This window comes from Symphalangus syndactylus, chromosome 8 (assembly GCF_028878055.3).
Source record: "Symphalangus syndactylus isolate Jambi chromosome 8, NHGRI_mSymSyn1-v2.1_pri, whole genome shotgun sequence".
NCBI classification, from domain to species: domain Eukaryota; kingdom Metazoa; phylum Chordata; class Mammalia; order Primates; family Hylobatidae; genus Symphalangus; species Symphalangus syndactylus.
In genome coordinates, this window is record NC_072430.2 from 28,427,158 (window position 1) to 28,453,571 (window position 26,414).

At 41.0% G+C, this 26,414-nt stretch overlaps 1 protein-coding gene across 16 annotated transcripts in view; it reads right to left on the bottom strand.

Annotated features, from left to right (window-relative positions):
• The window catches only part of ZC3H14 (zinc finger CCCH-type containing 14), a 49,952-nt gene that overhangs the window by 2,496 nt on the left and 21,042 nt on the right, over positions 1-26,414 (bottom strand). For 4 of the 16 annotated variants that reach the window (XM_055288486.2, XM_055288487.2, XM_063644060.1 and 1 more), the window contains 5 exons: positions 12,489-12,563; positions 7,207-7,366; positions 6,233-6,465; positions 1,796-1,916; positions 37-173 (listed from right to left, as the gene is read on the bottom strand). In XM_055288486.2, the coding sequence (XP_055144461.1) occupies positions 37-173; positions 1,796-1,916; positions 6,233-6,465; positions 7,207-7,366; positions 12,489-12,563 (726 nt within the window). Of the gene's footprint in view, positions 1-36; positions 174-1,795; positions 1,917-6,232; positions 6,466-7,206; positions 7,367-12,488; positions 12,564-14,170; positions 15,792-26,414 lie in introns of those variants that run through there. The other 12 variants (XM_055288497.2, XM_055288498.2, XM_063644062.1 and 9 more) reach the window with 6 other exon arrangements.

Genomic DNA, 26,414 nt, shown 5'->3' on the forward strand with positions numbered 1-26,414 from the left:
TTTTACCCAAATGTAGTAGGACAGTAAGTCACTCACCTGGTTTTGGAGACAGTACTGGAATTCTTCTACTCACATGAGTGAAGGGACAATCTGGTTTAGTACACTTTGCATCATATTTACAATTTGGGTGAACAAACAAACATTTTTCGGCAAATTTACAATTGGGGAAGGCTCTACAAAACAAAAAAAGCATATTTCATATTCAATCTTCTCAATGCATTAGTTTTTTGTATAAGGGCTCTTTACACTCCCCGTCACTACTTGTTTTGAGAAATGCAAAAACAACAGCAACAAAAAGAATATTTTAAAATAAGACCATATATCAAAATAGGACACAATCATTTATTCCAAAGCTTGGGATAACACAAACACAGGCTTTTAACTCAAGCCAAGCCACCAAGAAAGACAAGCTTTTGTGATAAAAATCACACCACTTAATAAGAAAGATATATATTTTATGCAGTGAACTCATTAATAAAACACATCCTCTGTGCAAGGCTTTGTGATACAAAAAGACTCATCCCATACTCTCCTTATGTGTACAGCTGTATATTCCCACATCATTTCCTTAAAAGAGTTAAAAATGAAGATTCCATCCATAGGACCTACCCCCGGCCAAAAAAAAAAAAAGCCCCAAAAAGCCATCTCACAAAGCTCATTACATTGAGCCAGCCAGCTTGTAAGGAAAAATTTAACCTAAGTCCAAAATATTTTCATTACCAATAACTAACTTTTCCCTCAACTCCTCAAAATCTGTGTATAATGTGTGTGGCCAAAATGCATACAAACTGGGGCAGCTACCATATACCCATCTGCTTAAATGTACAGAATTCTTAAGGAACACCAGGTATTTCAGTATCTCACAGGTCTGAGGCACAAACAAAGCCCCCCCACCCTTGCCTCTCAACAAACATACATGAACAAGAAATATGCTACTCTGGAGAGGGCCATGGTAATTGTCACTCAATTTAGTTATAAAACTAAAAACTTGTCCACGGAAAAGAAAAACAAAATAAAGTGTAAGATATAGACACTAAACTGAAAGCCAAAATCAGCTGGCTATGACTTGCAGGGTGAGATGGGGGGATGGTACTCACTTGCAGGGTGAGATGGTACTTGCAAGGTGAGATGGGGGATGGTACTTGCAGGGTGAGATGGGGATGATACTTGCAGGGTGAGATGGGGGACGGTACTTGCAGGGTGAGATGGGGGATGATACTTGCAGGGTGAGATGGGGGATGGTACTCACTTGCAGGGTGAGATGGGGGTGGTACTTGTATGATGAGATGGGGGATGGTACTTGCAGGGTGAGATGGGGGATGGTACTCACTTGCAGGGTGAGATGGGGGATGGTACTCACTTGCAGGGTGAGATGGGGGATGGTACTCACTTGCAGGGTGAGATGGGGGATGGTATTTGCAGGGTGAGATGGGGGATGGTACTTGCAGGGTGAGATGGGGGATGGTATTTGCAGGGTGAGGTGGGGGATGGTACTTGCAGGGTGAGATGGGGGATGGTATTTGCAGGGTGAGATGGGGGATGGTACTCACAGGGCGAGATGGGGGATGATACTTGCAGGGTGAGATGGGGGATGGTACTCACTTGCAGGGTGAGATGGGATGGTATTTGCAGGGTGAGATGGGGGATGGTAGTTACAGGGTGAGATGGGGAGATGGTACTTGCAGGGTGAGATGGGGAGATGGTACTTGCAGGGTGAGATGGGGAGATGGTACTCACTTGCCGGGTGAGATGGGGGGATGGTACTTGCAGGGTGAGATGGGGGGATGGTACTCACTTGCAGGGTGAGATGGGGTGATGGTAGGCACACTCATCCCCGTTTTTACAAGCAGGCCAGTACTTGCAGCGCTCCAAAAGTTTTTCTGGTTTCTGTGCCATACTCAGTTCACTCATCTCAGCTACAAAGGGAAAGGAAATAAAAGTATTTCATTCATTATGATCAATTCAGTACACAGCACCTTTAACATATTTCCCTCAAACCCCAGTCTTAGAATCTTCTGTTAAATGTACAGTCATATAAAATAAGTGAGCTCAAATTATGTGATTAACACTGGCCATAGAATCCTATAAAACGTTGCCAGGAAGGAGACAACAGTTCTCACTGTGAAAAGGAAAGAGGACAGTGACTCTGCAACTAAGGACAAATTTTTCACCAAAAATTCTAATTCTCAATACTGATTCATAGCTGAATTAAAAATAGAGAAGGACGTCAAGTGGGGAACTAATAAAATCAAATAAAAACTGAAAACATGTAAGGTGATAAGGAGATGTGAATCCTCACATGCCAGCAAGATGAATACTGATTCATAGCTGAATTAAAAATAGAGAAGGACGTCAAGTGGGGAACTAATAAAATCAAATAAAAACTGAAAACATGTAAGGTGATAAGGAGATGTGAATCCTCACATGCCAGCAAGATGATGAGTGGCCCAAATACAAAAGGATTCCCACCTGCTGAACTGTAAGTCCAGGTGCTAAACTCAGCAATGTTTTTCTTTTTTTTTTTTTTTTTTTTTTTTTTTTTTTTTTTAAGACAGGGTCCTGCTCTGTAAGCCAGGATGCAGTGGTGTGCCAGTGGCGTAATCTCGGCTCACTGCAACCTCTGCCTCCCAGGCTCAGGTAATCCTCCCGCCTCAGCCCCTACCAAGTAGCATGTGCCACCACGCCTAGCTACGGGGTTTCCCCACGTTGCCCAGGCTGGTCTTGAACTCCGGGACTCAAGTGATCCACCCACCTCGGCCTCCCAAAGTGCTGGGATTATAGGCATGAGCCACCGCGCTCAGCCAGCAATGTCTAAAAGGGGGAAAACATTTTTGCCTGCAATGGGGTCACAAATGCCATCACTTACAGGGACTAGGCAGTTCCCCTAACAGAGCAAGACTGATTGGGCTGAAGATGATAAATGCAGTAAGGGACACACGGGGAGCAGAAACCTGGAAAGCAAGTGCACACCCATCCACTCCACTCCCTGTGCCATGTCCAATCACAGCTTCGATTACTATAACAGGGCAAAGTGGGACCCCTGCTGCCAGATTTTTATCCTGTTTCAGTAAGCCAAAAATCTGCCTTCATCGAAATTGTAATGCTAGCAATTTATTCAAATAACACTGAATAAGTAAAATTACAGCTACAGGCAATAATCAGCTGCTAATTTCTGGACTGAGACACCTTAAACTCCCCACAAAATATCATCATGGGTATTACGTATTATGGGTCACATTCATGTTCATGAAAGCAAGTATCACTTCAACTACATTCCTCTAGTCCTCTTGTCAGAGGTCAGTTAAAATCTGACTCTGCCAGTTAGTTGCTCAGCCAGACACTGTGCAAATGTTAGCTAACTTTTCTGAATTCTGTTTCCTCATCTATACAAAGAGAAAATAATGTCTTCTTTAGAGTCTGATGATTAAACGGAAAAAATGCAAAACAGGCAACCAGTCGTAATAGCAGCAGCAGCTAGTTCTATGAGTACTTACTGTTCCAGTGACCCACATTCTGTCCTCACTACAGGAGAACAGGCACACAAATGCAGTCATGCAGCCCAGACAGGAGCAACATCAAAGAGCAATTATGACTATGCCTGATACAAACAGTTTCCTATGCTACTTTAAAAATAGTAAAAGTCCTATTTAAGCTTTAAATAGGATGTGGTAGCTCATGCCTATAACCCCAGCACTTTGGGAGGCCGAGGCGGGAAGATCACTTGGGCTCAGGAGTTTCAGACCAGCCTGGGCAACATGGTGAAACCCCATCTCTACTAAAAATACAAAAAATTAGCCAGGCATGGTGGTGTGCACCTGTAGTAACAAACTACTCAGGAGGCTGAGGTGGGAGAATCACTTGAGCCTGGGAGGTGGAGGCTGCAGTGAGCTGTGATTGTGCCAATGCACTCCAGCATGGGCAACGGGAGTGAGACCCTGTCTGAAAACAAAACAGTACAAGTCATTTTAGTTCTAAGATACAAGAATAATCAGTTCCAAAGAAAATGTGAGATGACTGGAAGTTTCTCTGACTTCTACATGTTTTTGTGTCATCCCTGCAGAGTAAATGTGTCTTACCCTTTTCCTATAACAAATTACACACAGCAGACTATAACATATACACAAGAACCCAGTACAGTACAAATAAAAGATTAAGAGAATACCCAAGAGAAGCCCAGCTGGAAAGCAAAGTAGCTAGATACTCAGGAACAATATAATACTTTACAGAGAAACGTGATTATTACAGTAATACCTTACAAAGAAACTTGATCTTTCTTTTAGAAACATTAAGTCATATGAAGGTCATGCCCCTAGTCTTCACCGGCTGACACCGACTTTGTAAACTATTACAACTTTCTGTTCAAATCTTAAGAGGCAAATTCACCTTTTATTGAAAGCTATAGGCCAGGCGCGGTGGCTCATGCCTGTAATCCCAGAACTTTGGGAGGCCGAGGTTGGTGGATCACTTGAGGTCAGGAGTTGGAGATTAGCCTGACCAACATGGTAAAACCCCGTCTCTACTTAAACTACAAAATTAGCCAGGTGTGATAGCGCATGACTGTAATCCCAGCTACTTGGGAGACTGAGGCAGAAGAATGGCTTCAACCTGGAAGGCAGAAGTTGCAGTGAGCTGAGATGGCTCCACTGCACTCCAGCCTGGGGGACAGACAGACTCCATCTCAAAAAAACAACAACAACAACAAAAACACAAAGAAAGCAAGCTATAAACTCTGTGCTGCCATGTGAGTGAAAAGGCAGCAGGTTAAAACAGATGTTGCTGTTGGTAGCATCCTTGAAACAACCCAACATAAAACCAACCAGAAGCAATTGCAGTTTCAAACTCCCTGCTCACAGGGGAAGTGGTGCAGAGACCACAGACTGCTGAGAATTGTTCTGCAGGAGTCTCGCCAGCCACACCCCTATGCTAATCTTACAAAGCTTCATCCTTGAGCAGCAGGGAAACACTGAGTCCCCAGTCAAAGCAATGGGAAAGGAGGCTCACCACTCATCATGGCTGTCAGCACAATGGCCACAGTGCTGGCAAGAATTTTTACTAACATATTTATGGTGTCACTGCTGCTACATGTGTACCCCATAAAGCCTCATATGGACATCTACATTTAAATGAAACCAGATCCTAACAGACCAAAAAATTAAGGTACCAAATTGAAAATCAAGAGTAGTGAAAACACTGGAGTCTTCTCTTTAGACAAAACATACAGAGTCAATAAATCGGGACTACCTACTGCAGCTTTTACTATTTTTAAGTTTTTCTTCCTGCTGATAGGGTCTGATTTTCAACTCCCTCCACTAATCAAAACCACGACACTACGTCATTGATTCACAGCAGGAAACGCAACCAATTAAAATAAAGCTAAGTGTTATCGCTCCACTAACATGATTCCCTCTAAAGTCTATTCTATTTTTAATGATCGAAAAAGGTATTCAATACATTTTCATATCTCTTCCAAGAAGAGGATTACTCAAGGAAATGTTTCAAAATCCATTACTGTTTTTCCTTTGAATCTGTACACTTTTAAGATTCAGTAATTATCCCTCCTGCCAATGAAGACATGCTTCTAAAAATTTTAGAAGATATGAGGAACATAATTACCATTCTGTATCATGAATGGAAATGATCAGTGGCGTTGCAGCTGCCACTGATGCCCAGGAAAGAAACGGTGATAAGAAACTGTCACCTGCCAAAAACTATGGCACTATCTGAAGTGAGTTCATCTGAGTTCTGCTAAATATTACCCTTCAACATTAATTTAAACAGTTCCAAGATCTTGATAGATTGGGTGAGAAACTCCTTTCAAAGAAGTTTCACTGAGGTAGAAATAGCATCAAATCTAAATTTTTCTCTCAAGTTAATTGCAGGAGACTATTGCCGATAAAAGGGCAAAGTGGCAGTACAGTTTCTGAAGAAAATACAAAGGTAAAGAAGGCAACAAGAATGGTGGTTCATCCTTTAGCCAGCGTAAGCGGAAGAGGTCTCTTAGGTTCCATGGCTGAACTCCATTTTCACACTGGAGTAACAGCCCACCTATGAAACAGACACAGGAAAAAGAGTCTGAAATGTACTTGGTGGGTTTGTCTGAAAGAAGAAAAAAGGCCATTACTGAATATAAATAAAAGCAAGGCCTTTAACCAATATTCATTCAAGGTAGAGAAACAAGTCAAAGATTCCCTTCACAATGACAGCACCCTGAAAATCTGAGCTCTCAACACACCGTTAGAAAAGCTACCATTTGGGTCCTCAAGCTGCCTGCTCAGCAAGTGCAACTGCTGTGGGTGGAGGAGACCTCTGAGTCCCTTGTTTGAGGCTGCAGTTTGGTTTACGGGTTTCACTCCTTCAAAGCACATGTCCTCCTCTTGATCTGACATGTATCCTGGGGGGCTGGGGACACCATCCAGCGTCACTATAAACTTGGGACTTGCAGGTTTATCTGGTTGTACAAGATCTCTGCCAGACAGATAAAAAATACCATAGAATTAGGGAAACAAACACAAAACGCTGAGCCCTAAAGTGCTCTTCAGCAGAACTATCACTCCCTTGGCTTTGCGTTTGGTTCAATAAAAAAGACTAGGTAGGGCTTCCAGGTGCAGCACTGGTGGGTTCCCTGTTAACACACGATGGCCATGAACAGTCACAGTGGCATCACCAGTGACCCTCCAGCCTGTACTTACTAAGGACAATCTCCCCTCAAGCCTGACCCCATCACCCATTCGATCTTCATAGGGTCAACATGGAAATAAACCAAAAAATTAGCATCAATGCTCAGAACACAGGGGCCAGCAGCATTTTCGCTAATTATCTGTATGTTTGTTCTTTTATAGAGACAGTCAATTTTCTAAGGGAAAAATCACCTAAACCTCATCTGCCAACTCTCTTTAGAGTTGACCTGATTATGGTCAGCTGGCTTTTAAACTTGCATTTCCTGAATTTGCATAAAGAAAAGAATCTTTAATAGAGTTAAATCATACACTGAGTTGTAATTTGTAGGTTAATGGATTTCTGAACAAGAAAGATGAACTGGAATTCTTGAAAACTGAATTTGGCTAACTATTCACGGGCTACCTACTGAATCAATGAAAGCGCTCTACGCTAGGGGTTGGGGCGGGGGGGAGGGAAGCTGCAAATGAATGGTTAACCTTTACTATCTAATCACACAAATTAACTACACAAGAAAAAGAAACCATCTACCGTGTCTGCATAAGGTGTCCTGAAAGTACCCGAAGGGAATCTGCAGTCTTCATCCCCGACTCTTGGTTTGGTGCCACTACTATTTCCTCAGACAGCTTTGGCTTCTTCAGAATAAATGATCTTGTGTCTGCATGGACCATGGATTCCATGTCATAGTAATCTGAGCCAAAAAAATTGGCCACAAATGTTTACTTTTGAATATACCTTACATTCCCAACATCATACATGTGAGAAGAATGTCAATCTTTTATATATTCAAATTACTTCAAAGGAAAATCACAACTGGTTCCACTCAGGAAAATATGGCTATAATTCTATTCCAAACACGTTTTCAAAGAACTCAAGGAGTCCTTTTCACCTAGGGCACGGCACAAGTGATTCTGATTAACACTCCCTATCCACGGCAGAGAAAAGTTCTCAGGTGAGGCATCTCAAGAGATATTAACAATACACCCTTAAAGTACAAAAGTCTTTTCTAAAAACCTGGAGAATTTGAGTCCTAATGCTCCCTATAATTAGAATACACAGAGTGCTGAAACACTTTTCCAAAATCTGGTTTGTTCACTTTGCACAGTACCACTTAGAATCATGTCCTGATAAAAAGAATTCAAGTGGTATAATTTCCAATTGGTTATAAACCGAGGACTACCTTAAAAGGGAACTGAAAGGTGAATGGACACTTAAACATATGTATCAAGAAAAACACTGGCCTTTAATGCAAATAACCATAAACTCACATCATCTACTATTTTATAAAATACGCCAAGACCTACAACCCAGAATAGCTGACCTATCAATACACCATCAGCGGACTAAAGTTAATACACTTCTTTTAAAGCTTAGAGACCAAAATTCACAGGATATTCATTTATGTTCATTTACTGAGTATTTACTGAACAACTAATAGAACTGAGCTAGGTACACAAAGAAAAAAAGAAAAACAGACACATATACAATTTCAGAATAGCATGACCCAAAAGGGATGCGAACAAGGTGCTGAGAATACAGAGCAGCCCACTCCAGCCAAGAACCAATGAAAAGCTTAGCAAGGAAGAACATCTGAAGTCAGCAGTAAAGGAACAAGCAGGAACAAACAAAGAGAGAGACTCGGAAAAACAAACACAGCACTTCAGGCAGAGGAAAACGCACGTAGAAGGGGCTTTCACAAGGCCGAAGGCATCTGAGAAAGGTTAGAATGTGGAATGGCTGGAAGGTTGTGTGTGGTGGGCTCAGCGGTACATAGCAAGGAAGGCTGACACATATAATAAAGGTTCTTCTATGTCTCAGTGACTCTGGATTCTGGTCTATAAGTAGTAAAAAATCAAGTGGCCTGGTGTGGCGGTTCACATCTGTAATCCCAGCATTCTGGGAGGCCAAGGCACAAGGATTCCATAAGCCCAGGAGTTTGAGACCTCCCATCAACCAGAAAATAAATAAATAAATAAAATTAGCCAGGCATGGGAGCACATGCCTGTAGTCCCAGCTACTTGGGAGGCTGAGGTAGAAGAAGTGCTTGGGCCCAGGAGGTCAAGGCTGCAATGAGCAGGATTGTGCCACTGCACTCCAGCATGAGTGACAGAGGGAGACTCCATCTAAAACCAAAAAAAAAAAAAAAAAAAAAGAGAGAGAAAAGAAATCAAGAGAGGTTCCTAAGGAAGGGAGCAGCCTGATCAAATCGGTTTTTAGAAAAACAGTGTTAAGAAAGAACCAGAGTTCTCGATCTGTTGTTGCCCGGGACAGAGGGTGGGGCTCTGAATGAAAAGATTCTCCGCTGTCTGTCCTGGTCTCACACACCTGACAGGAAGAGAAGACACGCTCCATCCTGGGAAGGGGCATGCCTGCCTTCCCCAGCAAGGGCAGTACAGATGGTAAAGGGAGACAGGTGGAAGAGAAAGCTGGGATGAGAAACTTAGGAAAAGAAAAAGAGCAAAGTTAAAAGGGGCAAAGACACATTTCAATGTTAGATTTATTTAAAGTCTTTGTGGGACTCTCCCATGTTTAAGAGGAAGTCGAAAATTCAGATTTGACCCGTAGGTGGGGGGACAGAAGTAAGATGCTGAGTCGAAACCGAAGGTGACAGAAGTGTTTAACATACGCAGGGTGGCCGTCTTTCATTGAATCCTCACTCAAGGCCTACAAAGTCGTTTTCCTCCCATGTTACAGACGACTGTTTGCAGCTCCAAGTTATTAAATGATTCACCGAGGTCTCACAACTATCAAAGGTGGGTCCCAACAGCGGCCCAGGGGCTGCTTCACTCCTTCCCACCACTCTGCACTTTCTGAGACGAAGGAGTTCTACCAGTTCATAGGTTGGGTGAACACAGAAGAGATGAAAATAATGTTGAAGGCGGGAGAGGGCAAAGCTAACCTTTTGAGGAGGAATGGAGGAGACAAGCTGACACATGAGAATGAAAGGGAATGAGAATAATAAAGACAGAGGGAAGTCCTGGAAGCCAAAAGGTCAAAGCTTGGAGAAAGAATGGGAACCCAAGTGTAACATGCTCCAGGATTGAGGAAAGCGTGCACCGGTCCCTCCCGCACACCTCTCTGCAAGCGGAACGTTAGCAGCCCAGGTCACATGGAGACCAGACAGACGGGGGAATAAGTAACCTCTTCTGAGTAGAGACCACAGGCTGACCCCATGCATTTACTTTTTGTTCCCTCTTGAAAGCCCACAAAAATGTCAATAAGGGTTTTGTTTTTGTTTTTAAAGCATAAACTCACAAAGAAAGTAAGTGTAAAAAGAAATTTTCAAAGTGGAAAACAGATGATTAAGAACTCAGGGGATCTGTAAAAGCTGAATTCTAAGGCAATAATGAAGCAATCCAATTCAGACCACAAGATTCTCCAAAGGCTCAGGAACTGGCAGTAAAAGGGACCTTAGGAAGAAATGGAAGAAATGACAGGCAAAAAAGAGATGTATTAGATGTGTCCAAGAAACAGTTAGCTCTTCTTCAACTCTAATCCCATGTATCTGTTTTCTTTGAGACAGTCTTGCTCTGTCACCCAGGCTGGAGTGCAGTGGTGCGAGCTCAGCTCACTGCAACCTCCACCTCCTGGGTTCAAGCAAGGCTCCTGCCTCAGCCTCCCGAGTAGCTGGGATTACAGATGTACACCACCACGCCTGGCTAATTTTTGTATTTTTTTAGTAGAGATCAGGTTTCGCCATGTTGGCCAGGCTGGTCTGGAACTCCTGACCTGAAGTGATCCGCCCGCCTTGGCTTCCCAAAGTGCTGGGATTATGGGCATGAGACCCCGCACCTGGCCACTGTTTTCTTGGTTTTGATGCTTGCCACACCAATCCCGACATCTACACTGAAGACACCTGGGACGACTGGTGATGTGCTTTCCTGTAGATAATCTTCGGAGAGGCCTATGGATGAAGCATCAGGGTCTCTGCCAGAAAGATGCTACGACAAAATCACCTGAAGGTACACTGTTAAAAATTTTTAAAGGCAATTAGATTTCCTGATAAATCTTTACCCACTGCATGCATTCTCCCTTGGAGAAAGTGGAGCTTTAGACTCTTCAGAGGATAAGAACAGAGTCCCTGGACCAAGAGACACCAGCCATGATGAAAGAAGTACTGGACTGACAATGGTGGGGGGAGGGTTACATAAACATTACATAATAATTAATGGTGAGGTGCCTCCCCCAGCCTTCTTTCCCAACTTAAGCTCCCAGAACTCTGACTACCAGGCTATTACTTGAAAACCTTTGTTTTGGAGAAGCTGACCAGCCTGAGAGGAAAGTCTTAAAGGCAATGACATCAGGGTGGCCACAAACCAGACAGGCAAGACAAATCACTTTCCACCACAGGGTCTACTTTCAAATAGAAAGTCAAAGAGCCCTATGCCCCAACTCATGAACCCAGAATACCAGTGACCTTCTGAGTGCTCCACTCTTAAATGTAAGACCACCCAGGATCCCCAGACATCAGAGGGGAACCTCCAGCATAAAAGACAGCCAAAACAGACCACTTAGAGAAAACAAGACCAAGCGGGGAGGGGAAAAATGTCAAAACCACCTTTCAGATCCACAGAGAAATAAAAGTACTACATAGACAAAATCAGTATGTTTTTAAAAAATTAATAGAATACGCAGAGACAAAGGGATCTTAGAATAAAAAATGTGATAGGAGCTAAGGACTGCAGTCATTCATAAGCCTCACAGAACTAATTGCTGTTTCAAACTGCTTGCACCATGGGTACAATGAAAAGCTGAAGGAGGCAGAAGAGAAAACATGCACAAGAGCTGATGAAGTGGATCCCACACACAGATCTCGGCTGCCAACCTTTTCAAATACTCCTGTGGGGGAAGCAGGACGGACTGCTGGGAGATGAGAGAGCAAAATCATGGGTAGAGAATGTCTGAACACCTCTACAGAGAGAAGACAGGAGGCAGAGAATGAAGTTGGAGGAGTGAGTGACATGCCAGTGGCTCACCAACCCAGTGGGATCTGGCCTCCGGTGGAGGCTGACCCTTAGGGAGGAAAAGCACTTTCTGAGCTGGAAAGCTGGGGGAGGGTCACGGAACAGAGTGACTGACTGTGGAGTCCTGACTAGGGGGAAAGAAAATCCAGGAAAGGGCTGAGAGGGGTCTAGGGACCAGAGCTTCCCACAAAAGACAGACTTAGGGGAAACAGAAGGACTTAGATGATTCCGGGTATCTCATGGTTGCCTGTGTTTATCCTGCAGTCATTTTTTAAGACAGTGAACCTGCATCTGGCAGGGGCTGGGCACTGAGGACAGAGATAATAAAAATGAAGGCATCAGCTCCAGTCCTGGAGTAGCCCTTGGCGTGTGTCTGTGGGGAGGGGAAAGGAGACAGGCAAATGAGAGTGGCTCCAGAACATTAGAACAAGTTCCAGGTGTGGCCCTGGTGATAAGACTCCAAAATGAAGTACAAGAGGATAAGGCTAACCAGGTGAAAAACAGGATACAAAAGCCACTCATGGTAATGACAAAAGCTAGGTAGAGTGGGAGGGTAAGTCAGAAACACAGGTCATTCCTGACAGCAGGAGAGTGACAGCCAACGGTGCTAGGGACACACTTCGAATGGTGTGAAAGGAACAAAGTTTTCCAATGAGGCAAAAAATTATAACACTATGTAACATGAAAGAAATGCAGATCTTATCTCCTGGCCCTAAAATATTTTCACAGATCTAAATATAACATCTTGGGGCAGGATCTAAGAGATACGAGATACGTTAAATGGGGTGTAAGAAATGGAAATGGCAACTGAAACGGCTAGATTACAGTACAACTCGAAACATAACCAACCTTGACTCATCTGCAGAGTTTCTGCCATTACTGGGTCGATTTGCAGTCGGGATAATAATTGCCTCTGTTGAGTTCCTAGAATATAAATTTTAAAACTTCACTAAGCTTACAACACAAACAATACCAGCATGTGTTTCCCAAAAATCAATCCTTCTGGGTTCTTAAAGTCTTAAAAGTAACTTAAAGCTTCAGCAATTCAATTTAATAGTATTTATAGACCAAAGACATATAAGACAAAAAAGGCTGTACTCAGGGTTAAACCAAAAATGCCAATTTAAAACACTCCTGGTTCTCCCTCTGTGAGGACACCAGTTTTCCTGAATTTGAATTCTGCGGGGAAAGTAAAGGTGGCAAACAGGTGGAAAATCCAGGCAAAGGCACCTTGTGGTCCAGCAGCTCGCATCACAGCCAACTGCACAATAAGCATGGCAAGCACCTCCCTCCATCACCTGAGCTCTTACCATCATGAATCACTCATGACCTTTGAAGATAACAATCGAAATAGCAAAACAAAACACTCTAATCATCTAGAGTTCCTAAAAGACAAACTCTGGGCTTCGACGCATGCAAAGAAAACAGTAAGACACTCAGCTCTACAATCCACACCCGATGTCAGCCAAGCATGATAATAATTCTTTGGCTCTCCCACAAGAAAAGATGTTCAACTACTTATTTCTTCTAAAATAGGCTCAAACATTAATTCCTATTAGGTTTACTATTCCTAATAATAATATGCTCAGCAGTCTGACTGCACAAAATAGGGACAAAGAACTGATTTTTTCTATCTTCGATTTGATGTTAAGCTCCTTGAGGATGGGAAAATGTCACACTTTTCTGTAGCCCCCACAGTGCTTAGCAGACATCAGGCACTCACTTGCTCATTATAAGGTACTGCACTACAGTGTACAAAGGGATGTAACTGATAGGGTTGCAAATACTGAAATCTTACTAAGATGCCCACATGCTAATTTTGTGTATATCCATTACAGGTGGCTTCACAAGGATAGGCTTTGCTTACTCAGTGCAAAGATGTTAAGTGGGCAATCTCCCACCAAGCACCACATTTCATTAAAAGGTGTTTTTAAATTTTAAAACCTATACTTGATTTGAAATTGTATCAGTTGGTTTCCTTTAAAACATGTTATATGACATTTTATTGGTGCGTCCCAAAAAAGTGAATTCCTTCCAGAATTATTACCGCAAAAAAACACACATTCTGAGGAACTGTAACCAAGATGACACTTGGGTCAAGTTGTATTCCTGTGGGAAGCTTGGAAAACTGAGGTGAAAAGTTACAGGAAGAATGCTCTTTCCATCCAAATACTGCAACAGGTCTCCTTCACATCAACAGTACATGATGAAAGAATGAGACATTTTAAAATAATTTCACACAGACACATGAAAGACCACACTTCCACATTTCAAGTTTTGCTTCATTGCTCTAGGTTCATTTATCTTTTCAAAACATCGTTTTAGAGAGCTCCATTAAAGAGGATGGAATTCTGATCAATTCTAGATTTCTAAGCTAAATCAAGCAGAATCCAAATTTGTCATTAAAGGTCCATGAAAAATTCAAGTTCTCTATAACTTGCTCCCTCCACATCAGAGCTACAGTCAACATATGTGTAAAGATACAGATCAAAGGATGGGTACCTAGAACATATCGTATATTAAGAGTTTACCTTTCTCAACATTTCTAAGGAAGTCGATTATTTTTACATCAGTAGTTCTTGACTGTGATTCAGTATCTTCTTCTTGATCTTCAAACTGTCTGTTGCATTCAGATATTGCTGAATATTCATTCATTTTAACCTCCAAAGATGAAATTTTTGCTTCATTCTGGGACACTCTAACATTTAGATCAAGAAGATTTGCTTCTACTGTCAAAATAGCTGCTTTCATTCCTTTAATTTCACTGATATCAGTTGATATTTTCCTTAAAAGGTGGGCAATATTGTCTAGCTCATTCAGTGAACAAGAGGAGCTTGTTATGGAACCTAAGTCCACTGGCTCCAGTGGAAGAAAAATTGGTAGAGGTGGTGATGGAAACTTTGAAGACATTCTCATAAAGGTGATAGGAACCTCAAAGATATTTTCATAAAATTCTCTCCCTTAAAATCTGATAATTTTTTCTTCACAGCTTATTAAGTTATTTCATCGAAAGTAAAAGCAGTGATCAAGGCTGTTACCTTAAGACATATTAAGAGCAAATAACATCTTAAAACCTGTAATTCAAAAGATGGGGTTGTACATTTCTAGAGTCAGAACTCAAAACTAAATGTGAAGAAGCTTAAGTACCAGACCAACTGCTCTCCGCTACAACTAAGAAGCCCTAACATGTAGGGCCCTACGTCCTCTAAGTACCATCTATATAGCTCCTCTTCCAGTAAACCCTATTATTACATATAAAATAATCCTGGTTTCTGATTGGCTGAAAACAGACGTGTCACCCAAAGAATTTTCTATTATTTACTTCACATGATGAGAGCACTGAAGCGCTACATTGTTAAGCAATATAACATTAAGTGCTTTACATCTAAATATGATATGAATTAAATGTACTTTTCCCTTTTCATCATCTAAACCATAACATTTTTAAGCTTCAGATTTCTGATTTATTTTGAGTTGTATTTCCCCTTAAAATTAGTATACAACATTATTGAGAGTGACAAATCCTTTGGAGGGAGAGGGCGGAAAAAGTAATTGGACCTGTGATCCAAACAAACTTCTTTCAAGATACATGTGGTAATAACAGAATTTAACTTCACTAATATAGTATCGTGTAAACTTAAGGATGGGGAAATAAGAACTCAGCCTTGGCTTAATACTAGACCATTATTAGACAGGTGTTTCTTAAATATTCTCTCCCATTTTGTTGTCTTTTTTTTTTGATAGTATCTTTTGAAACACAAAAATACTAAATTTTGATGAAGTCCAATTTATCTTTTTTTCCTTTGGCTGCTTGTGCTTTTGGTGTCATATTTAAGAAACCATTCTGGAATCCAAGACATATCTACATTTTTCCCTAAGAGTTTTGAAGTTCAGGTTTTTGATCCATTTTGAGTTAATTTTTGCTTATGACATAAGGTAAGGTTCCAACTTCATTCTTTTCATGTGGATATTCAGTTGTCCCAGCATCACCTGTGGAAAAACTTATTCTTTTGCCAATAAACTGTCTTAGCACTGCTGCCAAAAATCGATGGGTCGCGAAAGTATGCATTTATTTCTGGATTCTCAATTCTGGTCCACGGGTCTGTATGGTCATCCTTATGCCAGTGCCACACAGTCTTGATTACTCTAGCTTTGTAGTAAGTTTTGAAATCAAGCAACATAACCTTGCCACCATTACTCTTTTTCAATAGTTTTGGCTATTCTCGGTCCCTTTTTATTTCCATATGAATTTTAGGATCAGCTTGCTGATTTCTACAAAAAAAGCAATTTGGGGTTTAAACAGGGATTGAGTTGAATCCATAGGTTAACTTGGGGATTACTGCCATCTTAAGAATAGTAAAGACATCTAGGCTGGGTGCGGTGACTCACGCCTGTAATCCCAGTATTTTGGGAGGCCAAGGTGGGCAGATCATGAGGTCAGGAGTTCGAGACCAGCCTGACCAACGTGGCGAAATCCCGTCTCTGCTAAAAATACAAAAATTAGCCAGGCGTGGTGGCGCACGCCTGTTATCCCAGCTACTCAGGAGGCTGAGGCAGGAGAATTGCTTGAACCCAGGAGGCAGATTATTCAGATATCTGAATGAGCAGAGGTCGCGCCACTGCACTCCAGCCTAGGCGACAGACGGAGACTCCATTTAAAAAAAAAAAAAAAAAAAGAATAGTAAGGACTTCCAATCCATTAACACAGAAAATCTTGTAATGTCCTTAATTTGAGAAAGGACGTTTTTACTTTGGTTTACTCCCCAAGCAAACAAACAAGATATGCAACATACAAGGATGCAAGTTGGTAGATGCTGCTCACTACAGCCTCTTAAAAGAATCCTGGCCTGGCACAGAGGCTCACACCTGTCATTCCAGCACTTTGGGAGGCCAAGGCAGGTGGATTACTTGAGGTCAGGAGTTCGAGACCAGCCTGGCCAACATGGCAAAACCCTGTCTCCATTAAAAATACAAAAATTAGCCAGGCGTGGTGGCATACGCCTGTAATTCCAGCTACTTGGGAAGCTGAAGCATGAAAATCACTTGAACCTGGGAAGGCAGAGGCTGCGGTGAGTGAGATCACACCACTGCACTGCAGCCTGGGTGACAGAGTGAGAATCTGTCTCAAAAAAAAAATAAAAAAGGAATCCTTACGACGAATTGTAGTCTTTGGTTTCCCAGTCAAATAGGTGTCACAGTAACAGAATAAAGAAAATGCTAAGTGCTGGAATTTGTAAAATAAAAATCTTTATTCATTTCTCCACTGTATGAATCCGTTCTTCAAAATTCCAGACAGAAAATAATGTTCAAAATTCACAAGGCTTTGTATTCACAGACTTTTTTTTAACAGAACCAGCTGGCATATGACATCCATAGTAACTGTTAACAGCAAGACACTCTCAGCCAAGCACCACCTGCAAACCAGCTGGTTCACTAGGGGACAGATAAACAACCTCAAGGAAAAAAGTAGGAAAGAGGTCTAACAGAACGGGTCACAGAGAAACAAGAGCCCATCTGATGGCACCTGTATGGCCCACTATGTCCAGCCCAACTTTAGAATAGCAAATAAGCAAGGACCCTTCCTAAGACTCCAGTGTAAATACTCATCAGCAGAGAAAGCTTACGTATTTTAACATTTACTCCTACCAATAACTCTGAAGTAAATGCTACCATTATTCTTCATTTATAGATTAGGAAACTGGGGCACAGAAAGGTTAAAGTCAACTAGTAAACTGCAGGGTCTGCACCTTCGGTAGTCTGGCTCCTAGGTCCATACTCAAGGACTCTCCCATGATATATTAAGTGGAACAAAAACGTCACAGAGAACTCTGTGTGGTGTAATTCCTGCTTTATATGTACCTTTGTGTGTGTGCGTAAGTAAACATATAATTCCACTTTATATACAAAGGGTGCACACGTTCACAGATACAAGAAATGCCTGGAAGACGATACCAATACACATCAAACTTCTAAGTGCAGTGCCTCCCTCCGAGGAAAGCAGGGGGATTTTCCATTTTCTTTGACTATAAAATCTCCCCTTGACTAAGAATCTTTCACAGTGCTTCCAGTCCAACACAATGTATCAAGTATATATAATTATAATCTCTCCTTCTAAAGAGTCCATAAATGTGAATTAAAGAACTTAATATCTACATCTCTACCCTATGATCTTTGGGTTTCTGTTCTTTTATTTTTATTTATTTTTTCCAAGATGGAGTCTCGCCCTGTCGCTCAGGCTACAGTGGAGTGGGGCAATCTCAGCTCACTGCAACCTCCGCCTCCCAGGTTCAAGCAATTCTCCGGCCTCAGCCTCCCAAGTAGCTGGGACTACAGGCACACACCACCACACCCGGCTAATTTTTGTATTTTTAGTAGAGACAGGGTTTCACCATATTGGCCAGGCTGGTCTCGAACTCCTGACCTAGTGATTTGCCCGTCTCAGCCTCTCAAATTGCTAGGATTACAGGCGTGAGCCACCGTGCCTGGCAGATTTCTATTCTTATGTTTTCTAATATTCATATCAATATAGCATGTGTACATAAGTAAAATATATTGGTACACATAAAAATGACTACTGTACAAAAATTTTCAGGTCAAAAATATGATGGAGATCACTGATTTAGAGATGGGGGTTACAAAGTGCAGCAGATGAGATGTCAACAATCTCTGGGTAATAGAAAATATATGGACAAATACTGGCTGTAAGGCACAGCAGGCAAAACCACAAATGAGCCCCTGTGAAAACTGCAGGTTAGATGCAAGGCAGGAGTGACATTTACTCAGACAACAAACACTGACTGAGCTCCCACTAGTATATGCCAGACACTGCTCTGGGCACTCAGTAACAGCCATACAGAACAAACACATAAATCCCTGCTCAAAAAGGATGGATTCTGTTGAGATAGGGAAGGAGGTAGCTCTCAAGACCCCCAAATAAATATATTTAAAAGAAAACATTCCATGTTAAAACATAAAGACCTATGTCCGGATAAAAATACCTAAATTACAAAAACATAAAATATATATTTGATGGTGACAAACGTTATGGGGAAAAATAAAGCTTTAGAAAGGAGGGAGTGTGGGGATGGGGCCAGAGAAGGCCTCGAAGATGACGCATGGATGAGATATGAGAACATCCAAAGTAAACATTCTCAGGAGAGGGCAAAAGCATCTGAGATGCACAGCTCTTCAAATGTCCTGAAGGACAAGCAGACCAGTGTGCAGGAGGAGCAGCAAGGACAGGGAGCCAGAGTAGAGGAGGGAGGTGGGTGATGAGAAGGCAAAATACTTTGACTTACAGTGTGACAGGGAGCCCCTGGAGGGTTCTAAGCTGCAGAGTAGCATGATCTAATTTACAGTTCAAAGATCACTGCTGCTGCTGTGTGGGACAGACTGAAGGAAGGCAAGTTTGAAAGCAGGCACACCTTGTAAGAACACACTATTCCAATAATCAAGTAACCAAGGCAAATCACAGACGGTGACTTTTTTTTTTTTTTTTTGAGACAGAGTGTCACTGTGTCACCAAGGCTGGAGTGCAGTGGCGTGATCTCGGCTCCCTGTAACCTCCGCCTCCCAGGTTCAACCAATTCTCGTACCTCAGCCTCCTGAGTAGCTGGGACTACAGGCAAGTGCCATCATGCCCAGCTAATATGTGTATTTTTAGTAGAGATGGGGTTTCACTATGCCGGCCAGGCAGGTCTCGAACTCCTAACCTCGTATGATCCACCCGCCTCGGCCTCCCAAAGTGCTGGGATTATAGGCATAAGCCACCGCATCCGGCCAGACAGTGACTTTGATGAGTGGTAGAGGCAGAAGTGATAAACGGTGGTGAATTCCATAAATCTGGAGGTAGAGGCTGACAGGTGGAACAAGGGAAGGAGGGAGACAGAAGTAGAGAGGGAAGAGGAAGGAAAGGAGAAGGGGAGAAAAAAAGAATGGCAACAGGATTCTGTCTCAGAAACTGGAAAGGTGAAGTCACCATTAAACTAAAATGAGAAAGACTGCAGGAAGAACAGACAGGAGAGGAAAATCCACAGTTCAGCTTTGGACAAGTTTGAAATGATTTATTACACATCCAAGAAGAAATATAAAGTGGTTGGACAGAAATGAGGAATTCAGGGCAAGGTCCAGGCTGGAGATATAAAAATGTGAGAGTCACAGTGCAGAGATGATATATCAAGGCTTGAATTTGGATGAAACAAAGGGCCATCCAACTGTGAGAGATTGCAGCAATGAGTAGAAACCAAGAAGGATGTAAGGCAGAGAAGAAGGCTTGTGAATGGTATTGCCAGAGACAGACATTTAAAATACAAAATTTTAATATTTTTAATAGACAACTAGTGGGAGTGTAAGCATACCAATCTGCTCCCCCAAGAAATTCCTCCACAACTGCAAGGCCAACTGCAGCTCCTTGTCTGCTTCATTGAAAGCTAAACCTGCCTGTAGAAAAGCTCAGCCCACAGCACAACTCTAGGTAAGCCTCTGCACTACCTTTCCTTAAACTAGGAACCACTATCTGCAGATGTTTTTGAAAATAATCCCATAAATGAAAGAGCAAGAAAAAAAGCATAAAATCTGACTCTGACTTCATTAATTAGAAGAGTGAATTCCTTGAAAAGAAAAAAAAAATCCCTCTAATTAGGATCTTCAGACAGTTGAGATGATACTGTATCCACAAAGTTAAGATACTATGAAAAATAGAACAAGAAAAAGTTTGTGGAAATTAAAAAATATGCTTGCCTACATTTTTCAAATGTTCAGTAAGGAGACTAAAGATCAAGTCAAGGAAGTATTCAAGAGTAGACCAACAAGATCAAGTCAAAAATCAAGAGAGAAAAGATACACAACTGATAGATTAAAGTAGGGGCTTATCATCCAACTAACAGAATTTCCACGAGAACAATGAAAACAAGGACAGTAAATTTTAAAACAAATAATGCAAGAGTATTTCCCACACTGAACAGAATGAATTTTCAAATTAAAAGGGTACCTAATGTACCTAACTAGCATCTAGACATACCACAGGGAAATTTCAGACACGAGGAACATAGAAAAAAAAAATCCCCGGAGAAAAAAATCCCAGGTATTACACAATGGAATAAGATGGGCTACCAAGTTCTCAGCATCAACACTGAAGCCTCAAGATGATGAAACTATGCCTTCAAAGTTCTGAAGAAAATGACTTCAACCTATAATTCTGTACCTAGTCAAAGTATCAAAGAAGTACAAGGATGGCTTCAGATTTCCAAGAACTCAGAAAATTTACCTTCTATACTTTCTTAAGGAGTTTCTTTGTGACGTGATTACGAAATGGAGAAATGCACTGAGAAGACAAAATGGAATTCAGGAATTGCAGAGCCGACTCAGAGGAGGAGGGCGCCCCGGGATGATGGCCTTGAGCAGGCCTAGAGCAAGCAGTCAGGTCAGAAAAGGAGGAGAGAGGCTCCAGGAGGAAGGTACCTAAGAACAAGTGGGAAACTCAAAGATTTCAAAGCACAGAGTGATAGACTTTTAGGCTACAGTACAGGTAGGCAATGCAAGAAGGGAAAAAAGAACCTAAGGGAAACAAAAAAGGGGGAAAAATTAAAAACTCTAGAGGGTCCCCACACAAAACTGTACAAGAAACAGAATGTAAATTTGGCCTTGTAATATTTATACAGTCTTTAAAAATTTTTTTTATTTTTAGAGACAGGGTCTTGGTCTGTCACCCAGGCTGGCACAATCACAGCTCACTGTAACCTCAAACTCCTGGCTCAAGCAATCCTCCAGAGTAGCCATGACTATAGGTGCACATCATCACACCTAGCTAATTAAAAAACATTAAAATATACATATAGATGAGTGTCTCGCTATGTTGCCCATGCTGGCCTCAAATTCCTAGGCTCAAGCAAACCTCCCACCTCAGCCTCCTAGAGTGCTGGGATTACAGCTGTGAGCCACCAACCATGCCCAGACTAAATAGTCTTAATAGTGTAAATGCTTACTGTTTCTCAACTTAAGAGTCAATCTACTAAGTCTTAACTAAAGTAGGGAACAAAATGTAAATTTGATCAGCTTTGACAATATAAAAGTACAGGTGACAATTTAGAAGGTGGAGGAAGGACAGAATGTAGGTGGCGGCAAGAAAGAAAATATAAGACTTGAAAGAGAGGCCTGGCATGGTGGCTTATGCCTGTAATCCCAGCACTTTGGTAGGCCAAGGTGGGCGGATTGCCTCAGCTCAGGAGTTCAAGACCAGCCTGGGCAAGATGGTGAGACCCTGTCTCTACTAAAAAATTCCAGGTGTGGCAGGGTGTGCCTGTAGTCCCAAGCTACTCAGGAGGCTGAGGCAGGAGAATCACTTAAACCCGGGAGGCAGAGGTTGCAGTGAGCCAGGATTACGCCACTGCACTCCAGCCTGAGTGACAAAGTGAGACTCTACCTCCAAAAAAAAAAAAAAAAAAAGGAATTGAAGGATAACATAAATGTCCCTATCTTTCAGAAGTCAAAATATACAAAATATACTGAAATATAACCAGACAAGAAATATTTAGGTATACTACTTAAAATTACTAAAGTAACCAATTAATGAATTAAAAACTGATTTTGCTGTATGAGCTTGGAAGCAAGGGAAAAGTATAAATGGGCTAGATCCTGAAATACAGCAAGAAATCAACAGATACTATCTAGTTGGTCAATGAAGAAACAGTATAAAGCATATTATTACAACATGGAGATAGAAACAGAAGCATTTAAAAGTGGGGGATTCTGCAGAGTGGGACTAGTATAGAGAAGAATGAAGCAAGGAATGTTGCTTTTTATTTTTAATCTTTTTTATACTATTTGATTATTTTCTCATCTATCAGGAGATATTACATTGATATGCTTTCTTTTTCCAGATTTTCTATGGTGAGCATGTATTTCATAATGCATTTTATTTCACATATATGGGATGCTTCCATACATTACACCAAACAGGAAAAATAAAAGGAAATCCACGCCTAGACACATCGTAGTGAAACTGCAGAACATCAAACACAAAGAGAAGATCTTGAAAGCAGCCAGAGAGAAAGGACAGATCACCTACAAAGGAACGACAGACAATTAGAATGACAGAAGTCCACTCAACAATGGAAAGCAGAAGACAATGGGATAATATATATAAGGTGTGGAGAGCAAATAACTGTTAACCTAGATTTGGGTATCCAGCAAAACTACTGCACAAGAACACAAAGAAAGAAAACACTCACAGGTGAATAGACTCTTGGAAAATATACTGCCAACAGACATGTTCCAGTGAAACTTCCAAAAAAATACTTCAAAAATACTGCAAAATATTGGAAAATAGTGATCCCCAAATAACACTCAGAGATATTAAGAATAAGTAAAATGATAAACAGGAGGTAAACCTGAAAAAACATTGCCTGGAGAAAATTACAAAACTGTTGTCCAACTTGTGTATTTTATTTTACTTATTTTTTTGATAAGGAGTGTCGCTTTGTCACTCAGGCTGGAGTGCAGCAGCGCAATCTCAGCTCACTGCAACCTCTGCCTCCCAGGTTCAAGCGATTCTTCTGCCTCAGCCTCCTGAGTAGCTGGGACTACAGGTGCGTGCCTGGCTAATTTTTCTATTTTTAGTAGAGACAGGGTTTCACCATATGGTCAGGAGGGTCTCGAACCCCTGACCTCAGGTGATCCACCCACCTCAGCCTCCCAAAGTGCTGGGATTACAGGCGTGAGCCACCGCGCCCGGCCCAACTTGTGCATTTTAAAAAAGATCAAATTGAAACGCTGAAAACAAGTAAATTAGGAGGGTAAAGACTGAAGCTCTTCAAAGGTATTCAAAAGTCCTTTTACTGTTTGAGAATGGGGTCAGGATATTAACTTTTAGAATACTAAATTAAATTTGTGTGGTAAAATTTCACTGGTAACGACTAAAAGAACAGAAATGAGGCCAAGCATGGTGGCTCACACCTATAATCCCAACACTTTGGGAGGCTGAAGCGGGCAGATCACAAGGTCAGGGGATCAGAGATCAAGAGATTGAGACCACCCTGGCCAACATGGTGAAACCTTGTCTCTCTTAAAAACACAAAAATTAGCTGGGCGTAGTGGTGGGTGCCTGTAATCCCAGCTACTTGGGAGGCTGAGGCAGGAGAATCACTTGAACCAGGGAGTCAGAGGTTGCAGTGAGCCGAGATTGCCCTACTACACTCCAGCCTGCCGACAAAGTGCGACTCCATCTCAAAAAAAAAAAAAAAAGAACAGAAAGGGAAGGTTTAAATAGTAAACTAGCTTAAAATTGTAGAACCAGGGTTAGGGTTGTCAACAATAACAGTAATTAATGAACCTTAAAAAAGATGAGAAAAAACAGAAAAGCAGGCAAATGCAAATCAGAAATGATGACAGAAAGTAATCCAACTATACCAGTAATTGTAATAAATGTGACTGGTCTAAACTCTCCAATAAAAGGCAAACTCAGATGAGACTAAAAGACAAAATCCAGCTTTATGATATTTAAGATATAATATATAGTTGACCCTTGAACAACATCAGGGCTAAGGGAACCAACCCCCCAACAACAGTTGAAAACCCACATACAACTTTTGACTTCCCAAACATTTAACTACTACTGTTGCCAACGTAGCTGCAGTAGCAGCTTCATAAATTTTTTTCTTTTTCTTACCATGGTTCTTACGTTAAATTCATTTATCTTGAAATGGTGAATAACTGCAGCCACAGTTGTAATATGTATCTTTGGTACACACTGAGCAATGGTTTCTTGTAATGTCATGACTTTTCTCTACTTCTTGGGAGTACGTCCAGCATCACTAGTAGCACTTCATTATGGGTCCCCTGGTGTTATTCAAGGTTTACAGTATTGTACTAAACATGATGAAAAATATGCAAGAACTGCAAGATCACCTTTTACTGCAATTCACAATTCACTAGAGAGCTGAACTGTCACAGAGATGGTTAGCATCACACAGCATTTTAAGTGGACACTCAAAACACCTTAGCTCACCAAAAAGCAACAGGAGGTAACAACAAAATTATTACAGTAGTACCATATGTACTATAGTAAATCTGACGTAGCTATTACTGCATCTTTATGTTTGCTTACATTTCTCTCAACTACAAGTGGTATCATGTAAAGTCTGTGTTTGTGTGCATATATTTTGATAAATTAAACTTCATAATACATTTGTGTATGTTTTAAGATAGTAAATGTTAGTCTAGTAGCTACATATATTTTATGTGTTCATGACATACCTAAATTTTTCTTAATTTTGTCACTATTTCTAGGCTAGTTTATCTACAAGTTTTTTCAAATTGCCACATATCTCAAAAAATATTTCCAATATATTTATTTTCAAAAATCCACATATAAGTGTATGAGTGGATCCACACAGTTCAAACTTGTGCAGTTCAAGGGTCAACTGTATATACCTAAAGCATGAGAGAGAAAATTGAAAACAAAGGCAGGGAAACCAGATATATAAAGCAAATATAATTAAATGGCTATATTAATCTCAGGCAAAACTGACTTTAAGATAAAAACATCTTTTGCTGCAGAGGGTCATAAATCAAGATAAGGGATTCAATTTGCAGAGAAGATATAACAAATTTAAATATGTATGCACCTACTAATAGTATATAACAGCCTAAAAATAAAGCAAAAACTGATATAAGTACAAGAGAAATTAAGATAAATCTGTCATCATGTTGGGCAATTTCAACACCCTTTCTCAAGTGGTAAGTCAAGCAACACAAAAACTCAGCAAGGTCAAGATTTGAATAATGTTAACAGTAGAGCTTTATCTACTGAATAAATGTAAAATTCCCAATCCAGTAATTAGTCCCCTTTCTTCCAAAATGCACGTGGAAGATGCATAAACTTGATTATGCACTAAGCAAGTGTTAACAATTTTCAAAAACTATGCATTGTAAAAATTACATTATCTAACCACAATGCAATTAAGTCAGATGTATACAGTAAAAAGGATTAAAAGACAGAAACACACACCACTTCCAAATACTGTATAGAAAACACACTTTCAATGATGAAAATTATAATGGAAATTAAAGACAGTCTGATAATGAAAACATGATGAATTAAAACCTGTCATATGTATTCTTCTCAAATGCTTACATTTGAGAAGAAGACAGGCTGAGGTAAATAATTTTTAAAATATCGAAGGATAAATTAAAAGAGAAGTCGGGCCAGGTGCAGTGGCTCACAGCTGTAAACCTAGCACTTTGGGAGGCTGAGGCAAGAGGACTGCTTGAGCTCAGGGGTTCCAGACCAGCCTGGGCAACATAGTGAGACTCCATCTTTACAAAAAAACTTAAACATTAGCTGGGCATGGTGGCGTGTGCCTATGGTCCCTGATGTGGGAGGATCATTTGAACCCAGGTGTTTGAGGTTGCAGTGAGCTACAATTGTGCCACTGTACTCTAGCCTAGGCGACAGTGAGACCTCGCCTCTTAAAAAAAAAAAAAAAAAAAAAAGCACAAGTCAATGAAATAGAAAACAAAAACACCAAAAAAAAAAAAAAAAAAATCAATAAAGCCAGGATAACGTTGTTAAGTCTTTGAAAAGATCGGCAAAATAAACTTCTAGTGACAGACTGATGGCAAGACAAAAAGCAAAAAGTACACATATTATGAGGTGGGTGAGCTAGTAAAAATAAAGACACCAGAGAAATGAGAGAATGCTATCTGCTCAAACAAAAGAAGAAAAACAGCTATCAACAATTTATGCCAATACGTGTGCATGTTTATATTTTAAAAACC